This window comes from Panulirus ornatus, chromosome 3 (assembly GCF_036320965.1).
Source record: "Panulirus ornatus isolate Po-2019 chromosome 3, ASM3632096v1, whole genome shotgun sequence".
Lineage (NCBI taxonomy): Eukaryota > Metazoa > Arthropoda > Malacostraca > Decapoda > Palinuridae > Panulirus > Panulirus ornatus.
In genome coordinates, this window is record NC_092226.1 from 13,437,391 (window position 1) to 13,460,867 (window position 23,477).

At 41.6% G+C, this 23,477-nt stretch overlaps 1 protein-coding gene across 10 annotated transcripts in view; it reads left to right on the forward strand.

Annotated features, from left to right (window-relative positions):
* The window catches only part of LOC139760650 (zinc finger protein zfp-1-like), a 172,715-nt gene that overhangs the window by 76,960 nt on the left and 72,278 nt on the right, over window positions 1-23,477 (forward strand). For 9 of the 10 annotated variants that reach the window (XM_071684147.1, XM_071684165.1, XM_071684094.1 and 6 more), the window contains one exon: window positions 6,016-7,154. In XM_071684147.1, coding sequence (XP_071540248.1) covers window positions 6,016-7,154 — 1,139 coding nt within the window. The remainder of the gene's footprint in view (window positions 1-6,015; window positions 7,155-23,477) is intronic. The other variant, XM_071684114.1, reaches the window with a different exon arrangement.

Consider the following 23,477-nt stretch of genomic DNA (forward strand, 5'->3'; position numbering starts at 1 on the left):
AAAATTACTAATAGTATGAAAATATATTTATATTATTTATTTATTTATTTTGCCATGTCGCTGTCTCCCGCGTTAGCTAGGTAGCGCAAGGAAACAGACGGAAAAATGGCCCAACCCACCCACATACACATGTATATACATATATGTCCACACTTGCACATATACATGCCTATACACCAAAAGGTATACACATATATACACACAGACATATACATATATACACATGAACATAATTCATACTGTCTGCCCTTATTCATTCCGGTCACCACCCCGCCACACGTGAAATGACAACCCCCTCCCCCGCAGGTGCACGAGGTATTGCTAGGAAAAGACAACAAAAGCCACATTTGTTCACATTCAGTTTCTAGCTGTCATGTATAATGCACCGAAACCACAGCTCCTTTTCCACATCCAGGCCCTACAAAATTTTCTATGGTTTACCTCAGATGCTTCACGTGCCCTAGTTCAATCCATTGACAGCACGTCAACCCCGGTATACCACATCGTTCCATTTCACTCTTATTCCTTGCATGCCTTTCACCCTCCTGCATGTTCAGGCCCCGATCACTCAAAATCTTTTTCACTCCATCTTTCCACCTCCAATTTGGTCTCCCTCTTCTCCTTGTTCCCTCCACCTCTTTGTCAATCTTTCCTCATTCATTCTCTCCATGTGACCAAACCATTTCAAAACACCCTCTTCAGCTCTCTCAACCACACTTTTTATTACCACACATCTCTCTTACCCTTTCATTACTTACTCGATCAAACCACCTCACACTGCATATTGTCCTCAAACATCTCATTTCCAGCACAGCGAACCCGGGACCCCAGTGCAACAGGGGGGATTGCTGCCGCAAGGCTATGATCGTCCCTAATAGGGAAATGGCTATTCGAATACTGTGTACTCAAATCCTATCCGTTGGAGGTTTGTATATTCTATGAAGGTGCGCTTTCATGTGCACTTTGTTCGTATTCATGTACCTCTGCGTTGTACACTTTGGTTCGGTAAAATGCTATCTGCTGGCTGTGTGAGCCTGATGGGAATGACCGGTGTAGACCCCAGTGCTCACCAATGTGAGACGGAGGGTATTTGAGTACGTAGTATTTGAATAGTCATTTCCCTATTAGGGGCAATCATAGCCTAGTGGTAGCATTCCCGCCTGTTGCACAAGGGTCCCGGGTTCGATCCTGTCTGTTGGAGGTTTGTATGTTCTATGAAGGTGTGCATTCATATGCACTTTGTTCGTGTGTGTGTATATATATGTTTTTTTTTTTATTTTCCAAAAGCAGGAACAGAGAAGGGGGCCAGGTGAGGATGTTCCCTCAAAGGTCTAGTCCTCTTTTTTTTTTTTTTTTCCCTAAAGAAGGAACAGAGAAGGGGGCCAGGTGAGGATATTCCCTCAAAGGCCCAGTCCTTTGTTCTTAATGCTACCTCGCTATCGCGGGAAATGGCGAATAGTATGAAAAAATATATATATATATATATAACCTTGCTCTTATTCACATTTACTCTTAACTTTCTTCTTTCACAGCGACAAAGCGAAATTTTTTTTTTTTTTTTTTTTTTTTTTTTTTTCGCTGTCTCCCGTGTTTGCGAGGTAGTGCAAGGAAACAGATGAAAGAAATGGCCCAACCCACCCCCATACACATGTATATACATACGTCCACACACGCAAATATACATACCTACACAGCTTTCCATGGTTTACCCCAGACGCTTCACATGCCCTGATTCAATCCACTGACAGCACGTCAACCCCGGTATACCACATCGATCCAATTCACTCTATTCCTTGCCCTCCTTTCACCCTCCTGCATGTTCAGGCCCCGATCACTCAAAATCTTTTTCACTCCATCTTTCCACCTCCAATTTGGTCTCCCACTTCTCCTCGTTCCCTCCACCTCCGACACATATATTCTCTTGGTCAATCTTTCCTCACTCATTCTCTCCATGTGCCCAAACCATTTCAAAACACCCTCTTCTGCTCTCTCAACCACGCTCTTTTTATTTCCACACATCTCTCTTACCCTTACGTTACTTACTCTATCAAACCACCTCACACCACACATTGACCTCAAACATCTCATTTCCAGCACATCCATCCTCCTGCGCACAACTCTATCCATAGCCCACGCCTCGCAACCATACAACATTGTTGGAACCACTATTCCTTCAAACATACCCATTTTTGCTTTCCGAGATAATGTTCTCGACTTCCACACATTCTTTAAGGCTCCCAGAATTTTTGCCCCCTCCCCACCCTATGATCCACTTCTGCTTCCATGGTTCCATCCACTGCCAGATCCACTCCCAGATATCTAAAACACTTCACTTCCTCCAGTATTTCTCCATTCAAACTTACCTCCCAATTGACTTGACCCTCAACCCTATATATATATATATATATATATATATATATATATATATATATATATATATATATATTTATGTATATCTCGCTTTTTAAACCAGGTATTCCCAATCATCAGTCCTTTTTCAGCGCATAAATCTACAAGCTCTTCACCATTTCCATTTACAACACTGAACACCCCATGTATACCAATTATTCCCTCAACTGCCACATTACTCACCTTTGCATTCAAATCACCCAACACTATAACCCGGTCTCGTGTAGGAGAGATGGCCAGAGAGCGTTATTGGATTACGTGTTAATTGACAGGCGCGCGAGAGAGAGACTTTTGGATGTTAATGTGCTAAGAGGTGCAACTGGAGGGATGTCTGATCATTATCTTGTGGAGGCAAAGGTGAAGATTTGCATGGGTTTTCAGAAAAGAAGAGTGAATGTTGGGGTGAAGAGGGTGGTGAGAGTAAGTGAGCTTGGGAAGGAGACTTGTGTGAGGAAGTACCAGGAGAGACTGAGTACAGAATGGAAAAAGGTGAGAACAATAGAAGTAAGGGGAGTGGGGGAGGAATGGGATGTATTTAGGGAATCAGTGATGGATTGCACAAAAGATGCTTGTGGCATGAGAAGAGTGGGAGGTGGGTTGATTAGAAAGGGTAGTGAGTGGTGGGATGAAGAAGTAAGAGTATTAGTGAAAGAGAAGAGAGAGGCATTTGGACGATTTTTGCAGGGAAAAAATGCAATTGAGTGGGAGACGTATAAAAGAAAGAGACAGGAGGTCAAGAGAAAGGTGCAAGAGGTGAAAAAAAGGGCAAATGAGAGTTGGGGTGAGAGAGTATCATTAAATTTTAGGGAGAATAAAAAGATGTTCTGGAAGGAGGTAAATAAAGTGCGTAAGACAAGGGAGCAAATGGGAACTTCAGTGAAGGGCGCAAATGGGGAGGTGATAACAAGTAGTGGTGATGTGAGAAGGAGATGGAGTGAGTATTTTGAAGGTTTGTTGAATGTGTTTGATGATAGGAGTGGCAGATATAGGGTGTTTTGGTCGAGGTGGTGTGCAAAGTGAGAGGGTTAGGGAAAATGATTTGGTAAACAGAGAAGAGGTAGTAAAAGCTTTGCGGAAGATGAAAGCCGGCAAGGCAGCAGGTTTGGATGGTATTGCAGTGGAATATATTAAAAAAGGGGGTGACTGTATTGTTGACTGGTTGGTAAGGTTATTTAATGTATGTATGACTCATGGTGAGGTGCCTGAGGATTGGCGGAATGCGTGCATAGTGCCATTGTACAAAGGCAAAGGGGATAAGAGTGAGTGCTCAAATTACAGAGGTATAAGTTTGTTGAGTATTCCTGGCAAATTATATGGGAGGGTATTGATTGAGAGGGTGAAGGCATGTACAGAGCATCAGATTGGGGAAGAGCAGTGTGGTTTCAGAAGTGGTAGAGGATGTGTGGATCAGGTGTTTGCTTTGAAGAATGTATGTGAGAAATACTTAGAAAAGCAAATGGATTTGTATGTAGCATTTATGGATCTGGAGAAGGCATATGATAGAGTTGATAGAGATGCTCTGTGGAAGGTATTAAGAATATATGGTGTGGGAGGCAAGTTGTTAGAAGCAGTGAAAAGTTTTTATCGAGGATGTAAGGCATGTGTACGTGTAGGAAGAGAGGAAAGTGATTGGTTCTCAGTGAATGTAGGTTTGCGGCAGGGGTGTGTGATGTCTCCATGGTTGTTTAATTTGTTTATGGATGGGGTTGTTAGGGAGGTGAATGCAAGAGTTTTGGAAAGAGGGGCAAGTATGAAGTCTGTTGGGGATGAGAGAGCTTGGGAAGTGAGTCAGTTGTTGTTCGCTGATGATACAGCGCTGGTGGCTGATTCATGTGAGAAACTGCAGAAGCTGGTGACTGAGTTTGGTAAAGTGTGTGAAAGAAGAAAGTTAAGAGTAAATGTGAATAAGAGCAAGGTTATTAGGTACAGTAGGGTTGAGGGTCAGGTCAATTGGGAGGTGAGTTTGAATGGAGAAAAACTGGAGGAAGTGAAGTGTTTTAGATATCTGGGAGTGGATCTGGCAGCGGATGGAACCATGGAAGTGGAAGTGGATCATAGGGTGGGGGAGGGGGCGAAAATTCTGGGAGCCTTGAAGAATGTGTGGAAGTCGAGAACATTATCTCGGAAAGCAAAAATGGGTATGTTTGAAGGAATAGTGGTTCCAACAACGTTTTATGGTTGCGAGGCGTGGGCTATGGATAGAGTTGTGCGCAGGAGGATGGATGTGCTGGAAATGAGATGTTTGAGGACAATGTGTGGTGTGAGGTGGTTTGATCGAGTAAGTAACGTAAGGGTAAGAGAGATGTGTGGAAATAAAAAGAGCGTGGTTGAGAGAGCAGAAGAGGGTGTTTTGAAATGGTTTGGTCACATGGAGAGAATGAGTGAGGAAAGATTGACCAAGAGGATATACGTGTCGGAGGTGGAGGGAACGAGGAGAAGAGGGAGACCAAATTGGAGGTGGAAAGATGGAGTGAAAAAGATTTTGTGTGATCGGGGCCTGAATATGCAGGAGGGTGAAAGGAGGGCAAGGAATAGAGTGAATTGGAGCGATGTGGTATACCGGGGTTGACGTGCTGTCAGTGGATTGAATCAAGGCATGTGAAGCGTCTGGGGTAAACCATGGAAAGCTGTGTAGGTATGTATATTTGCGTGTGTGGACGTATGTATATACATGTGTATGGGGGTGGGTTGGGCCATTTCTTTCGTCTGTTTCCTTGCGCTACCTCGCAAACGCGGGAGACAGCGACAAAGCAAAAAAAATATATATATATATATATATATATATATATATATATATATATATATATATATATATATATATATATATATGTACACACATAAGGACACATCTGGAGGTTATTCTGTAAAAGCCACTATCCTTGTCAGGTTGAGAAGGCTCTTGGGACCCAACTACAGAGTGGGATTAGGCTGTAGGCTGGCAGTGGATAAGTTCAGTGTTTTCCATAAATTTCAAGATGCCCACAATATAATTTTACCACACAAAGAAATCAGTGTTAGAAGTAGGTACATTACATGGAGAATACATTTGCTTTTATTTACTTCTTGTTTTGGAAAAGATTATTTTTTAGGGAATTTTTTTAATGACAATCCATTATATATCATTTGTATGGGCTTCCATAAGCATTCGGCTAAAAGCTAATTCTTTCCAGACTTTAAACAGTGTTGGAACAAGGTATACATTATAAATCAAGTTGTCTTTGAATATTTTTGCTTCATAAAAAACTTAGATTTATAGAATGACTTTAGAATGTCCTCACTGAGATTTATACTGAGAGGGACCATTGCTCCTTAAGCTTGTGTTTCACTTCTGACTGTTGAAGGGTACATTCAAGCTCATATAATACTTTTATATATCTATATTATCATTATTTAACCATATGATCTTTGGAAACCTTAGAAGTAGGTGGGTGTCAATTTTTTTGTAGTTATTCTTGATACATTAGTTTTGAAGTATTAGTATGCCACTAACTTGCTCTTAATTTTTCTTTTCTCCTGGGTCTTCAAGGGGATATACATATCTTATATTAAAAGGATATGCCTGATCAAGTATTAACAACAATCGTTGACTAATAACTACTTCAACAGAGGAAAGGAAGCCATGTCAAGACAATCCCTCCATATCGCCCCGTCCCACTGGAGGCTGCGGGTTCTGATGAGGATAAAGCTGCTGCTGCACTTGAGTCCCGAGATCCTAAGTTAAAGAGGCGAAGTGGACGTCCACCTGGTCTAAAGCCATCTGGTCGTGAAGGAAAAATCGGTGATATCATTGCCTCAGGAAGCAGTAGTGCTAGTTCCAGTGGGACAGCGGACCGTCATAACAGAGGACCTATGGGGGAGGAAAATGCTAGTGTAACCCCTGGGAGCTCTGGTATTTCACTGGGAACCAGTGTGAACTCTTCATTAGTCACAAATAAGGCTGAGAGAGCAGCTAAAGCATCAGAACCTAGTCTTGTTAATAGTTCTTCCTTGTCTGTTACTGTGACCAAGGCTACGGCCCCCATAACAGTGAGTGCATTTGCATCAATTTCAACCTCCAGTGCTCCTCTCCCTACCTCTTCATCCATAACACCATCCTTCCCTACCTCCTTACCATCATCATCAACACCATTTTCACTTGCAATACCATCTACATCCACGTCCACAATAACATCGTCATTACCATCAGGAACATTTTCAACAGCTGTTTCCAGCTTGTTATCATCTTCATTAATAACATCTGTGCCATCATCTGTAGTAACCACAACTTCATCTCTCTCCCGCCCCAAGATATCAGAGTCACATCCCCATCCCTCAAATACTGCGTCTGACGAAAGCCCTAACCAGATATCCTCGCCACACCAGTCACTTAGTCAGGCACATATACCATTGCCTGGTGATGTTGACAAGGACAAAGACAAACAGCAAGAACGCAACCGCAAACTGCGGCGGAATGGGCCCCGGACTCCAAGTGGAAACAGTAACTTTGGGGATACAGAATCAAATGTTTCAAATGATGAGGCCCAGTCCAGTGATCTAGTGTTGAATATATGTGAAGAAAAAAACCTTAGTGTTGAAAAAGAATCAAACAAAGTGCCAAGTAAACCTTTGGATTCCTCAGATGATGGTGGAAGTCTAAATGTGCAGTTTACACCAAATATGTCTACTTTAACTTCTAAAGCAGCTTCTGATCCGTTCACCCCAACTATGGCGGACTTTGCTACAAGTGAACCAGCGAAAAGAGGGAGGTAAGTTCATAGAAGCATTATATTATGATATTTAGTAGGTTTAAGAATAGTGAATAGTGTTCAGACTTTTTAACGAGTTTATGTAAATAACAAGGATACTAGAGTAATTTTTTTCATTTTCAGATTTTTATGATGACTTAATTTTGAATGTTTCATGCATTGTTTTTCGTAGCGTAGGATTGAATGTTGTTTCACTGAGTTTTACATTTGGTGACTTTTACCCTTGTAATCCCAAGAGGTTAGTGTTTTGTGTAATTTCCTTTGTATGTTATTTGAGGAAGAGGGTTACATTCATGGGGCTCTGTCTCATGAACATTATCATGCAGCTTTTAAAACTGTGGAATGCTATCTGTATTTACTACTCATTTTGTTCCAGTTGATTCCATTCATTCACTGTTCTTGCACGATGTACATGCTTCTTCACATCTTTTTTTGATGAGTGTTTTGCTTAATATTATGTTATTTTCACTTGTTGGTCTATCCCTACATCTTATTAAAGTGTGTCATCATTCTGGTTTAGAAACTTAAAAGGTTGTGATCGGTATGGCATACGTAATGTCATTACATAAAAGGGAGCCAGAGTGGTTTGGAAATGTCTGGGGAGTGAAATCAGGGGTTAGTGAGAGGACAAGAGCAAGGGAAGGAGTAGCAATACTCCTGAAACAGGAGTTGTGGGAGTATGTGATAGAATGTAAGAAAGTAAATTCTCGATTAATATGGGTAAAATTGAAAGTTGATGGAGAGAGGTGGGTGATTATTGGTGCATATGCACCTGGGCATGAGAAGAAAGATCATGAGAGGCAAGTGTTTTGGGAGCAGCTAAATGAGTGTGTTAGCGGTTTTGATGCACGAGACCGGGTTATAGTGATGGGTGATTTGAATGCAAAGGTGAGTAATGCGGCAGTTGAGGGAATAATTGGTATGCATGGGGTGTTCAGTGTTGTAAATGGAAATGGTGAAGAGCTTGTAGATTTATGTGCTGAAAAAGGACTGATGATTGGGAATACCTGGTTTAAAAAGCGAGATATACATAAGTATACTTATGTAAGTAGGAGAGATGGCCAGAGAGCGTTATTGGATTACGTGTTAATTGACAGGCGTGCGAAAGAGAGACTTTTGGATGTCAATGTGCTGAGAGGTGCAACTGGAGGGATGTCTGATCATTATCTTGTGGAGGCTAAGGTGAAGATTAGTATGGGTTTTCAGAAAAGAAGAGTGAATGTTGGGGTGAAGAAGGTGGTGAGAGTAAGTGAGCTTGGGAAGGAGACCTGTGTGAAGAAGTATCAGGAGAGACTGTGTACAGAATGGAAAAAGGTGAGAACAATGGAAGTAAGGGGAGTGGGGGAGGAATGGGATGTATTTAGGGAATCAGTGATGGATTGCGCAAAAGATGCTTGTGGCATGAGAAGAGTGGGAGGTGGGCTGTTTAGAAAGGGTAGTGAGTGGTGGGATGAAGAAGTAAGAGTATTAGTGAAAGAGAAGAGAGAGGCATTTGGACGATTTTTGCAGGGAAAAAATGCAATTGAGTGGGAGAAGTATAAAAGAAAGAGACAGGAGGTCAAGAGAAAGGTGCAAGAGGTGAAAAAAAGGGCAAATGAGAGTTGGGGTGAGAGACTATCAGTAAATTTTAGGGAGAATAAAAAGATGTTCTGGAAGGAGGTAAATAGGGTGCGTAAGACAAGGGAGCAAATCGGAACTTCAGTGAAGGGCGTAAATGGGGAGGTGATAACAAGTAGTGGTGATGTGAGAAGGAGATGGAATGAGTATTTTGAAGGTTTGTTGAATGTGTCTGATGACAGAGTAGCAGATATAGGGTGTTTGGGTCGAGGTGGTGTGCAAAGTGAGAGGGTTAGGGAAAATGATTTGGTAAACAGAGAAGAGGTAGTAAAAGCTTTGCGGAAGATGAAAGCCGGCAAGGCAGCAGGTTTGGATGGTATTGCAGTGGAATTTATTAAAAAAGGGGGTGACTGTATTGTTGACTGGTTGGTAAGGTTATTTAATGTATGTATGACTCATGGTGAGGTGCCTGAGGATTGGCGGAATGCGTGCATAGTGCCATTGTACAAAGGCAAAGGGGATAAGAGTGAGTGCTCAAATTACAGAGGTATAAGTTTGCTGAGTATTCCTGGTAAATTATATGGGAGGGTATTGATTGAAAGGGTGAAGGCATGTACAGAGCATCAGATTGGGGAAGAGCAGTGTGGTTTCAGAAGTGGTAGAGGATGTGTGGATCAGGTGTTTGCTTTGAAGAATGTATGTGAGAAATACTTAGAAAAGCAAATGGATTTGTATGTAGCATTTATGGATCTGGAGAAGGCATATGATAGAGTTGATAGAGATGCTCTGTGGAAGGTATTAAGAATATATGGTGTGGGAGGCAAGTTGTTAGAAGCAGTGAAAAGTTTTTATCGAGGATGTAAGGCATGTGTACGTGTAGGAAGAGAGGAAAGTGATTGGTTCTCAGTGAATGTAGGTTTGCGGCAGGGGTGTGTGATGTCTCCATGGTTGTTTAATTTGTTTATGGATGGGGTTGTTAGGGAGGTAAATGCAAGAGTCTTGGAAAGAGGGGCAAGTATGAAGTCTGTTGGGGATGAGAGAGCTTGGGAAGTGAGTCAGTTGTTGTTCGCTGATGATACAGCGCTGGTGGCGGATTCATGTGAGAAACTGCAGAAGCTGGTGACGGAGTTTGGTAAAGTGTGTGGAAGAAGAAAGTTAAGAGTAAATGTGAATAAGAGCAAGGTTATTAGGTACAGTAGGGTTGAGGGTCAAGTCAATTGGGAGGTGAGTTTGAATGGTGAAAAACTGGAGGAAGTGGAGTGTTTTAGATATCTGGGAGTGGATCTGTCAGCGGATGGAACCATGGAAGCGGAAGTGGATCATAGGGTGGGGGAGGGGGCGAAAATTTTGGGAGCCTTGAAAAATGTGTGGAAGTCGAGAACATTATCCGGAAAGCAAAAATGGGTATGTTTGAAGGAATAGTGGTTCCAACAATGTTGTATGGTTGCGAGGCGTGGGCTATGGATAGAGTTGTGCGCAGGAGGATGGATGTGCTGGAAATGAGATGTTTGAGGACAATGTGTGGTGTGAGGTGGTTTGATCGAGTAAGTAACGTAAGGGTAAGAGAGATGTGTGGAAATAAAAAGAGCGTGGTTGAGAGAGCAGAAGAGGGTGTTTTGAAATGGTTTGGGCACATGGAGAGAATGAGTGAGGAAAGATGACCAAGAGGATATATGTGTCGGAGGTGGAGGGAACGAGGAGAAGAGGGAGACCAAATTGGAGGTGGAAAGATGGAGTGAAAAAGATTTTGTGTGATCGGGGCCTGAACATGCAGGAGGGTGAAAGGAGGGCAAGGAATAGAGTGAATTGGAGCGATGTGGTATACCGGGGTTGACGTGCTGTCAGTGGATTGAATCGGGGCATGTGAAGCGTCTGGGGTAAACCATGGAAAGCTGTGTAGGTATGTATATTTGCGTGTGTGGACGTATGTATATACATGTGTATGGGGGTGGGTTGGGCCATTTCTTTCGTCTGTTTCCTTGCGCTACCTCGCAAACGTGGGAGACAGCGGCAAAAAAAAAAGAAAAAAAAAAAAGAAAGCTAGGAATGAGTATAGCAGGATAAGAAAAGAGATAGAGGTAAGAATGGAGAAGTAAAAGTTTTGGCAAGTGAGCAGATGAATCAGAAAGAATACAAGAAGAATTATGAAGAGGGTGACTGAATGTTTAGATAGAAGTGCAGTAAAGGTAAGGCAGTAGTCATGTGAGGAGCAAGGGGGTTTTAGGAAAGGTAAGGGATATGTGGATCAGATTTTTGTGGTGAAAATGATTGTAGAAAAGAGTTCAGCAAAAGGTAAGAAGTGTATGCATTTTTGATGGATCCAGAGAAAGCGTATTGTTAGAGTCGAGTGGAATTCTTTATGGTATGTGTTAAGGATATATGAGTAGTGAGACAGCTGCTAGATGTGAAATCCCTCTGTAGAGTAGCAAATTCATGTGTAAGAGTGGATGGAGAATTAAGCGAAAGTTTTGGTATACACTGTGAACATACAGGAGGGTGAAAGGCATGCAAGGAATAGAGTGAATTGGAACGATGTGGTATACCGGGGTTGACGTGCTGTCAGTGGATTGAACCAGGGCATGTGAAGCATCTGGGGTAAACCATAGAAAGTTTTGTAGGGCCTGGATGTGGAAAGGGAGCTGTGGTTTCGGTGCATTTTACACATGACAGCTAGAGACTGAGTGTGAACGAATGTGGCCTTTGTTGTCTTTTCTTAGTGCTACCTCACGTGTGCACGGTGGGAGGGGGTTGTTGTTTCATGTGTGGCGGAGTGGCAATGGGAATGGATGAAGGCAGCAAGTATGAATATGTACATGTGTATATATGTATATATCTGTGTATGTATATGTATTTATACGTAGAAATGTATAGGTATGTATATGTGTGTGTGTGGGCATTAATGTATATGCATGTGTATGTGGGTGGGTTGGGCCGTCTTTTGTCTGTTTCCTTGCGCTACCTCGCTAATGCAGGAGACATCGACTAAGTATAATGAAATAATAATGAATAGTGGAGGATAAGAGGGATGAAAGCAAACCATGGGAAAGAGGATGCAGAGATGGCATGTGGCAGCGAGGTATGGTGGCTAGTGAAAAGCCAATTTGCATATGACACTGTGTTGTTTACTTAGAGTGAAGAGGAGTTGCAAAAGGTTGTAAGTGTCTTTTATGTTGGTGGAAGTTTAGGCGATTGATGGTAAATGTGAGTAAAAGTAAAGGAATGGTTTTAAAAGGAAGTAAAAGTGAAAGTACAAATTTTGCAAAACCCTGTAGGGTGAGAGAAGAAAGTGTACTAAACCTTGTTATAGATATGGGTGGAGAAAGACTTGAAGAGGTGTGAGAATTTAAGTATTTAAGAGCTGTCCTTGGTAAGTTTGCTGATATAGGAGGAGAGATAAGGGAGAGAGCAGTAAAGAGTAGAAAAGTCATCGTGTCCCTTTATAGGAGGGTTAAGTATGGAAGTGAAGAAAGGATTAAGGGACAGCACAGTCCTCCCAACCCTAACCAATACAGCTGAAACATGGACATGGTATTAGACATAGATGTCATGAATCCAGGGTGTGTAAATGAGCTGTTTGTGGTATGACTAGATGGATTGAAGAAAGAAATGAAGGGGTGTATGAGAGATGTGGTAGGGCAGGAAATGCAAAGGGAATGAATTGTGGAGTGGTAGAGTGGGTGAAATGTAATACTTTGAGGTGGTATGGGGTTGTGGAAAGAATGCAAGATGGGGATTTTCCAAGGAGGGTGTATGATAGTGCAATTAAATGGGTTGATGTAAGAGGAAGACCACCTCTGACATGGGGAAATAGAGTGGAAGAGTACTGGAGGGAGAGAAATGTTAGAAGAATGCATGGAATGGTGTATGCAAGCGAGGCATGTAATGAGTTTGATTATGTGGTAAAAGATGACTTTAAAAGAGCAGAGGTGAGACAGAAAATTAGTAGGAGTTATAATTATGGAAACTACACAAACCTCAATAATTTCTTTGGTAATAAATTGGGAAATAGAATTCAATAGCCAGGAACCAGGGTGTTGTGTTAAGAGGTTCTGTGAAATTTACAGTGAAGAAGTTAGGACATGGATACTTCAAGTTTTAAATGCAGAGGAAGTAGTAAGAAAGAGGAAAGGATGTAGTAGTACAAGATGTCATAAAGCAAAGGAACTTTTAGACCTGCAATGGTGAAGTTATTGACTGCACTGTATCAAGCTATTATTGGCAAGTTATGAGAGAGCACAGAAAGAGTATAGCAGGATAAGTAAAGAACAAAGGAAACATTGAAAAGAATGTTGTGGATGAGGCTGCTAAAAAGGAAACATTGAAAAGAATGTTGTGGATGAGGCTGCTAAAAATCCAAAACTATTCCCCAGATTCATCTGGAGCCATTTGTCAGTTAAGAAGGAAATAATCAGGTAAAGGGATTCAGTGGGAAATATTGTAAAGGATGATGTAAGGATAAGTGAGGAACTGAATAGCAAAGTCAAAAGTGTTTTCACGGTGGAAGACACTATAACCCCAACAACAGTGAGATGGAATGGGGAGAAGTTTTGTCTGTTTTCCTAGCGCTACCTCGCTGAAGCAAGGGTTAGTGATGCTGTTCCCTGTGGGATGGGGTAGCCGCGGGAATGGATGAAGGCAAGCAAGTATGAATATGTACATGTGTATATATGTATATGTCTGTTTATGTATATGTGTATATGTTGATATATATATATATATATATATATTTTTTTTTTTTTTTTTTATTGTCGCTGTCTCCCGCGTTTGCGAGGTAGCGCAAGGAAACAGACGAAGGAAATGGCCCCCCCCCCATACACATGTATATACATACGTCCACACACGCAAATATACATACCTACACAGCTTTCCATGGTTTACCCCAGACGCTTCACATGCCTTGATTCAATCCACTGACAGCACGTCAACCCCGGTATACCACATCGCTCCAATTCACTCTATTCCTTGCCCTCCTTTCACCCTCCTGCATGTTCAGGCCCCGATCACACAAAATCTTTTTCACTCCATCTTTCCACCTCCAATTTGGTCTCCCTCTTCTCCTCGTTCCCTCCACCTCCGACACATATATCCTCTTGGTCAATCTTTCCTCACTCATTCTCTCCATGTGCCCAAACCACTTCAAAACACCCTCTTCTGCTCTCTCAACCACGCTCTTTTTATTTCCACACATCTCTCTTACCCTTACGTTGCTCACTCGATCAAACCACCTCACACCACACATTGTCCTCAAACATCTCATTTCCAGCACATCCATCCTCCTGCGCACAACTCTATCCATAGCCCACGCCTCGCAACCATACAACATTGTTGGAACCACTATTCCTTCAAACATACCCATTTTTGCTTTCCGAGATAATGTTCTCGACTTCCACACATTCTTCAGGGCCCCCAGAATTTTCGCCCCCTCCCCCACCCTATGATCCACTTCCGCTTCCATGGTTCCATCCGCTGCCAGATCCACTCCCAGATATCTAAAACACTTCACTTCCTCCAGTTTTTCTCCATTCAAACTCGCCTCCCAATTGACTTGACCCTCAACCCTACTGTACCTAATAACCTTGCTCTTACTCACATTTACTCTTAACTTTCTTCTTCCACACACTTTACCAAACTCAGTCACCAGCTTCTGCAGTTTCTCACATGAATCAGCCACCAGCGCTGTATCATCAGCGAACAACAACTGACTCACTTCCCAAGCTCTCTCATCCCCAACAGACTTCATACTTGCCCCTCTTTCCAAAACTCTTGCATTTACCTCCCTAACAACCCCATCCATAAACAAATTAAACAAATTATATATATATATATATATATATATATATATATATATAAAAATGTTTATGGATGGGGTTGTTAGGGAGGTGAATGCAAGAGTTTTGGAAAGAGGGGCAAGTATGAAGTCTATTGGGGATGAGAGAGCTTGGGAAGTGAGTCAGTTGTTGTTCGCTGATGATACAGCGCTGGTGGCTGATTCATGTGAGAAACTGCAGAAGCTGGTGACTGAGTTTGGTGGAGTGTGTGGAAGAAGAAAGTTAAGAGTAAATGTGAATAAGAGCAAGGTTATTGGGTACAGTGGGGTTGAGGGTCAAGTCAATTGGGAGGTGAGTTTGAACGGAGAAAAACTGGAGGAAGTGAAGTGTTTTGGATATCTGGGAGTGGATCTGGCAGCGGATGGAACCATGGAAGCGGAAGTGGATCATAGGGTGGGGGAGGGGGCGAAAATTCTGGGGGACTTGAAGAATGTGTGGAAGTCGAGAACATTATCTCGGAAAGCAAAAATGGGTATGTTTGAAGGAATAGTGGTTCCAACAATGTTGTATGGTTGCGAGGCGTGGGCTATGGATAGAGTTGTGCGCAGGAGGATGGATGTGCTGGAAATGAGATGTTTGAGGACAATGTGTGGTGTGAGGTAGTTTGATCGAGTGAGTAACGTAAGGGTAAGAGAGATGTGTGGAAATAAAAAGAGCGTGGTTGAGAGAGCAGAAGAGGGTGTTTTGAAGTGGTTTGGGCACATGGAGAGGATGAGTGAGGAAAGATTGACCAAGAGGATATATGTGTCGGAGGTGGAGGGAGCAAGGAGAAGAGGGAGACCAAATTGGAGGTGGAAAGATGGAGTGAAAAAGATTTTGTGTGATCGGGGCCTGAACATGCAGGAGGGTGAAAGGAGGGCAAGGAATAGAGTGAATTGGAGCGATGTGGTATACCGGGGTTGACGTGCTGTCAGTGGATTGAATCAAGGCATGTGAAGCGTCTGGGGTAAACCATGGAAAGCTGTGTAGGTATGTATATTTGCGTGTGTGGACGTATGTATATACATGTGTATGGGGGGGGGGGGTTGGGCCATTTCTTTCGTCTGTTTCCTTGCGCTACCTCGCAAACGCGGGAGACAGCGACAAAGTATGAAAAAAAAAAAAATTCCCTGCGTGTCGTAGAAGGCGACTAAAAGGGGAGGGAGCGGGGGGCTGGAAATCCTCCCCTCTCGTTTTTTTTTTTTTTTTTTTTTTTTTTTTTTTTTTAATTTTCCAAAAGAAGGAACAGAGGGGGCCAGGTGAGGATATTCCAAAAATGGCCCAGTCCTCTGTTCTTAACGCTACCTTGCCAATGCGGGAAATGGCAAATAGTTTAAAAGAAAAATATATATATATATATATATATATATATATATATATATATATATATATATATATATATATATATATATATTTTTTTTTTTTTTTTTTTTTTTTTTTTTTTATACTTTGTCGCTGTCTCCCGCGTTTGCGAGGTAGCGCAAGGAAACAGACGAAAGAAATGGCCCAACCCCCCCCCCCATACACATGTATATACATACGTCCACACACGCAAATATACATACCTACACAGCTTTCCATGGTTTACCCCAGATGCTTCACATGCCTTGATTCAATCCACTGACAGCACGTCAACCCCGGTATACCACATCGATCCAATTCACTCTATTCCTTGCCCTCCTTTCACCCTCCTGCATGTTCAGGCCCCGATCACACAAAATCTTTTTCACTCCATCTTTCCACCTCCAATTTGGTCTCCCTCTTCTCCTTGCTCCTTCCACCTCCGACACATATATCCTCTTGGTCAATCTTTCCTCACTCATCCTCTCCATGTGCCCAAACCACTTCAAAACACCCTCTTCTGCTCTCTCAACCACGCTGTTTTTTATTTCCACACATCTCTCTTACCCTTACGTTACTCACTCGATCAAACCACCTCACACCACACATTGTCCTCAAACATCTCATTTCCAGCACATCCATCCTCCTGCGCACAACTCTATATATATATATATATATATATATATATATATATATATATATATATATATATATATTTTTCAAGGCTCCCAAAATCTTCGCCCCCTCCCCCACCCCATGATCCACCCCCGCCTCCACGGCTCCATCCGCCGACAGATCCACTCCCAGACATCTAAAACACTTCACCTCCTCCAGCCCTTCTCCACTCAAACTCACCTCCCAATTGAGGGTCAAGTCAATTGGGAGGCGAGCCCGAATGGAGAAAAACTGGAGGAAGTGAAGTGCTCCAGACATATATATATATATATATATATATATATATATATATATATATATATATATATATATATATATATTATTATGGATGGGGTTGTTAGGGAGGTAAATGCAAGAGTTTTGGAAAGAGGGGCAAGTATGAAGTCTGTTGGGGATGAGAGAGCTTGGGAAGTGAGTCAGTTGTTGTTCGCTGATGATACAGCGCTGGTGGCTGATTCATGTGAGAAACTGCAGAAGCTGGTGACTGAGTTTGGTAAAGTGTGTGGAAGAAGAAAGTTAAGAGTAAATGTGAATAAGAGCAAGGTTATTAGGTACAGTAGGGTTGAGGGTCAAGTCAATTGGGAGGTGAGTTTGAATGGAGAAAAACTGGAGGAAGTGAAGTGTTTTAGATATCTGGGAGTGGATCTGGCAGCGGATGGAACCATGGAAGCGGAAGTGGATCATAGGGTGGGGGAGGGGGCAAAAATTCTGGGAGCCTTGAAGAATGTGTGGAAGTCGAGAACATTATCTCGGAAAGCAAAAATGGGTATGTTTGAAGGAATAGTGGTTCCAACAATGTTGTATGGTTGCGAGGCGTGGGCTATGGATAGAGTTGTGCGCAGGAGGATGGATGTGCTGGAAATGAGATGTTTGAGGACAATGTGTGGTGTGAGGTGGTTTGATCGAGTGAGTAACGTAAGGGTAAGAGAGATGTGTGGAAATAAAAAGAGCGTGGTTGAGAGAGCAGAAGAGGGTGTTTTGAAGTGGTTTGGGCACATGGAGAGAATGAGTGAGGAAAGATTGACCAAGAGGATATATGTGTCGGAGGTGGAGGGAACGAGGAGAAGAGGGAGACCAAATTGGAGGTGGAAAGATGGAGTGAAAAAGATTTTGTGTGATCGGGGCCTGAACATGCAGGAGGGTGAAAGGAGGGCAAGGAATAGAGTGAATTGGAGCGATGTGGTATACCGGGGTTGACGTGCTGTCAGTGGATTGAATCAAGGCATGTGAAGCGTCTGGGGTAAACCATGGAAAGCTGTGTAGGTATGTATATTTGCGTGTGTGGACGTATGTATATACATGTGTATGGGGGGGGGGTTGGGCCATTTCTTTCGTCTGTTTCCTTGCGCTACCTCGCAAATGCGGGAGACAGCGACAAAGTATAAAAAAAAAAAAAGAAAATATATATATATTATCCCTGGGGATAGGGGAGAAAGAATACTTCCCACGTATTCCCTGCGTGTCGTAGAAGGCGACTAAAAGGGAAGGGAGCGGGGGGCTGGAAATCCTCCCCTCTCGTTTTTTTTTTTGATTTTCAAAAGAAGGAACAGAGAAGGGGGCCAGGTGAGGATATTATCTCAAAGGCCTAGTCCTCTGTTCTTAACGCTACCTCGCTATCGCGGGAAATGGCGAATAGTATGAAAAAAAAATATATATATATATATATATATATATATATATATATATATATATATATATATATATATATATATATGCATGTATATGTGCATGTATGGGCATTTATGTATGTATATATGTATGTGAGTGGATGAGCCATTTTTTGTCTGTTTCCTGGCGCTACCTCGTTGGTGCAGGGAACAGCAATCAGGTATAATAATGATAATCAAGAAAAGATATTAACAGAATCTTAAAAGGACTTTATTCATTTAAGCCTGATGGTCCTGATGAAATTTTATCATGTGATAAAGAGTTGTGCAGATACACATGACAGACCACTTGAATTAGTGTTCAAAATGTCTCTGGAGAGAGGCATATTGCCAAGGGAATGGAAATGGGTAAACCCCAAACCTATATATAAGAAAGGAGACTGACGTGTTGAGATACAGACTGGTCTCACAAGTATGTGTGGCATGTAAAGTTCTGGAAAAGATTATTAGAGTGCAAGTGGGTGACTTTCTGCATAAAAGAAATTTCCTAAGTGAGGGTCAGCTTGGTTTTAGGGAAAGGTCATGTGTAAGTAACCTCTTAGAGTTTTATGTGAATGATCTCATTCTTAGACAAAAGGGAAGGCTTTCTGGACTGTTTGTGGCAGAAGGCATTGATGCTGTTCCACTTGAAAGGCGGATTATGAAGCTGAATCACTAAGCAGGATAAGGAGAAAACTCCGTCATTGGGTAGATGATTATTTCAGTGGGAGGGAATAAAGGACGCAAGTTAGATGTGCCTTTTCCAAGTAGGTTGAGGTGACCAGTTGAGTGCCACAGGGTTTGATTCTGGGACCAATGCTCTTCCTGACCTACATTAACTTGTCTAAATCTTACCTGAATATGTTTGCAAATGATGCAGAAGTCATGCGGAGAGTGAAAAGTGAAGAGGATTGCATCAGTTTACAATGGGATCTAAACAGACTCCAAAGTTGGTCTGAAATGTGGATGATGAAACTCAGCCTAAGCAATATAAAGTAATGAGGATGGGAGAAAGTGAAAGATGGCCTCAGAATGATTATTACTTTGCATGAATATAGCTTCAAGATTGTGTGTGTGAAAGGGACTGTGGAATAGACATGGTCCCTAACCTGTTGCTAGAGTCCCATATTAGGAGTATAACTAAAGAGACTGGCTGTCTGTCAGTCTTTATTTATTCTGATGTCTATATGTGACAAGGAGAGATTGTATGTTTGTGGACAGAATGACTGTGGCCCATATGTGGTTGAGGCAGAAAGAAGAGACAGCTGCCTGGGTCAGAGGAGTGCAACTTGACAACCTCTGAAGCGCTGGCTTACTATGCTGCTGTTACTAACCCTCCCGATACCCTGGCAAATATCAGAATAGCTTTCAAGTGTATGGATAAAAGAATATTCATCAAGCTATTCTTGTTGTACATAAGGCCGGAACTAAAGGTTGCTTCTCATGTTTAGTCACTGCACCTTGAGAAGAATAAAGAACTCATAGAGAGAGTCCAGAGGAGGGTAATAAAGATGGTACCGGAATTAAGAGAGCTAAGCTACAAGAAAAGGTAGGAGGCTTTAAATGTACCTACCTTGGAAGAGAGAAGATTGAATGGTTACCTGATCACAACCTTCAAGTTTTTGAAAGAGATTGACAAAGTGGACTGTGGACAGTACTCTATGAGAAATGTAGGGACAGAGTAACCAGAGGACATAACTTGAAATTGAGTAAGAAATTTGTAAATAAGGATGTAAAGAAATATGTTTTATAGTATGAGTAGTTGTTGACTGGAACAGATTAGACAGCATAAAGAAAAGTAAGTATGATAGTACAAGTTGAGTATCCCTTTATCAAAATGCCTAGCACCAGAAGTATTTTGGATTTTTTTCAGATTTTAGAAAATTTGCATATACATAATGAGTTATGGAAACAAACTGGTTAAAGCTGAGACATACCTCATTATGTTGACCATTCAGCAGTCTTCCTCAGGAGATACTGATTCCAGCATTCAGCAGAACCATATTCCCTAGCAAGAGACAGTTGCCCAGTCGGACACTTTAGCGTGTTGCTTTCTGATTGGATTGCTTGTCCTGCTACCTCCACTCATTCACAGCGATCTCCACTGCCTGACATGATCAGCAGATGAAATCAGACCTTGTGTTAACGTTGTCTTTGGTAGCGATGTAAGCCGCTTCTAATGTCTTTCTTATTTGTTTGCTTAAGCCCATGTGCAGTATTGCAGTATTCTCACCTTGTCACTCAACACAGATTTGCAGTGACAACTTCCACTCTGTTTACATTGTGCAAGTCACAGCACGATGTAAACAGAGTGGAGCTTGTTGCTGCAAGCCCATGTAGTGGGATGAGGTAAGAATAATGCAAGGGTCTAAGCAAACAAATAAGAAAGACATTAGAAGCAGCTTACATCGCTACCAAAGACATTAACACGAGGTCTGATTTCATCTGTTGGTCATGTCAGGCAATGGAGAGTGCTGTGAATGAGTGGAGGTAACAGGACAAGCGTTCCAATCAGACCATGACACGTCTAGGTGTCCGACCAGGTGACTATCACCTGCTGGGGAATATGGTCTTGCCGAATGCTGGAATCAGTATTAACCAAGGAAGACTGTTGAATGGTCAAAATATTGAGGTATGTCTCAGTTCTAATCTGTTTATTACCATACCATCCTGTTTTTCACATTTGTCATGATGGATGATAGATAATGAGATATCTAGGGGATGGGACCCAAGTCTAAACGTAAAATCCATTTGTTTCATATACACTGAACCTTCAGAAATCTAAGGTGCCACAATCTCAGCTTTTTAAAATGTTTCCTCCAGAGTTATCTGCCTTATCAACATTGGTTTTAGTTGTAGAAGTGTCTCTTTGATTTTACCAACAGATTCGATTTTTTTCTGTTTTGTTATGACTGCACGCTGCTCTAGTCCTTCAATAAGTCTATTACATATTTTTACCATGTTGTCTATAGGCACTTTTTCTGCAGTGTTAACAAAATCATCTTCACGTTTCTTATCACGATTACATTGATTCTGAACCATTTCAGCTGTTTCACTATTGGTCAGTGAATAAACAACTGGAGCATCATTATCTGCAGGCCTTTTTGAAATTTCCAATGATATCTTTGTACCATAGAGCAGAGAATATGCAAAAAAAAAAACAGTGAGTAATGGACATAGGTCTGGTGGTGATGATGGTTTGTAACAAACTGATGCCAACAGAGCATCATAGCCCAGCATGGGCAAGTGAGGTTAGGTGTGGAATTTTCCACTTGTAACATCATGTCACTGCTCAAAAAATTATTCGCATTTTGGAGCATTTCGGATCAGGGATGCTCAACTTGTAGAAAATATTCAAGAAATTGTGCCCCATGAGTGTAAAACTCCTTCCACATACACTACAAATAGGTAATTACTTGTTAGAAATGGATGGAACCAGAAGAGGGAACTAAGGATGAGATGGAATTATGGAGTGAAAAATGCTTTGAGTGATTTTAGCGTGAACATACAGGAGGATGAAAGGTGTGGATGGTATGGAGGAAATTGAAGTAATGTTGTTTACATGGAAGGTTGTGATTTCAGTGGGCTTAGCCCGGGCACATGAAGCAGTCAGGGGAAACCACAGAAATGTCTGTGGCATTTGGCTGTGGATAGGAGGCTGTGGTCTTGTTGCATGATATATGAAAGCTAGAAAGTAGATGTGAACACAAGGCTATTCTTTGGTTCCTGGCTCTGCCTTATTGTGTGGTATAAAGTAAAAAGTATGAAAAGAAAAAACTGCTTGTAATAGTAAGGTTTGTACAGGATGACTTGTGTGTTTGGAACACAAAATCCACTTTTCTTTGTCATTCATATAATCTGCTTCAGATTACCTTCAAAATGAAATGAACTTCATCAATATCTGTAAATACATAAAACATTGATGCTTGTTTTCTCAAGATCTAAATTTGGCATGTTCCTTAATATTGTCAGTGCCTCATTTGAATAGGAAGGTTTAAATCCTAGATTTCAATATATATGGATGTGACAGGATTGAAAATCCATGTGTGGGAGTTGGACTATGTAAAAGATTTTCTTAGAACAACTGATGTAGCAGAAGTGATAGTTGTTAAGGTTGAAAACTAAAATTTAGTCATTGCACAAGATGCAAAACCAGATGAATTTACTGTATAGGTAAGAAACATAGAAACTTACTTTGACCTCCTTGGAAGCCCATTCTCAAACATAATCTTCCAAGGGGACTTAACCTATGTAAGATGGAAACATTATTGTGGCCAAGAATCCCACTGGTAGCAATTTGGATTAACAGTTGCAAAAAAGAGACAAGTTTCTCCTTGTCTTATAGCAGAACCACCTTGAAAAAAATGAAAAAAAAATTCTTGACTGATAATGTAGAGCTATTCTGTGATGTCATCACATTATATTCTTTATTTTGATCAAAACCTAATATGATAAGCTCAACAAGTATGGATGCTAAATTGTTAGGGCAAAACATAGGCCACCATGGAGATGGCTGCAACAAATTCGGCTTTAGTAGTAAACGTAGAATGGAAAGATGTAATCAGTAGGATGTCTTTTAAGATCGTAGGAAACCACTTTGAGTGCCAAATCTCAAAATAAGTGTTAGATATTTGACTTCAGAATCACTCGAAACATGCAACACACATATAGCAGTGAGAAGAAAATGCAAAAGGCATGTAAAGATATGTATATAGAGATGCTTTATGGAAGATTTTAAGAGTTTATGGTGTGGGAGGTAAGTTGTTAGAAGCAGTGAGATGTTTTTACGAAAGAAGTAAGGCATGTGTACGAGTAGAAAGAGAGGAAAGTGATTGGTTCCCAGTGAATGTCGGTTTGCAGCAGGGGTGTGTGATGTCCCCATGGTTGTGTAAATTGTTTATGGATGGGATGGTTAAGGAGGTAAATGCAAGAGTTTTGGAGAGAGGGGGGCAAGTATGCAGTCTGTAGAGATGAAAGGACATGAGAAGTGAGTCAGATGTTGTTTGCTGATGATACAGCACTGGTGGCTGATTCGGGTGAGAAACTGCTGAAGTTGGTGATAGTTTGGTAAAGTGTGTGAAAGGAGAAAGTTGAGAGTAAATATGAATAATAGCAAGGTTATTAGGTTCATTAGGGTTGAGGGACAAGTCAGTTGGGAGGTAAGTTTGAATGGAGAAAAACTGGAGGAAATGAAGTATTTTAGATATCTGGGAGTGGACTTAGCAGCGAATGGAACCATGGAAGTGGGAGTTAGTCACAGGGTGGGGGAGGGGGCGAAGGTTCCAGGAGCATTGCAG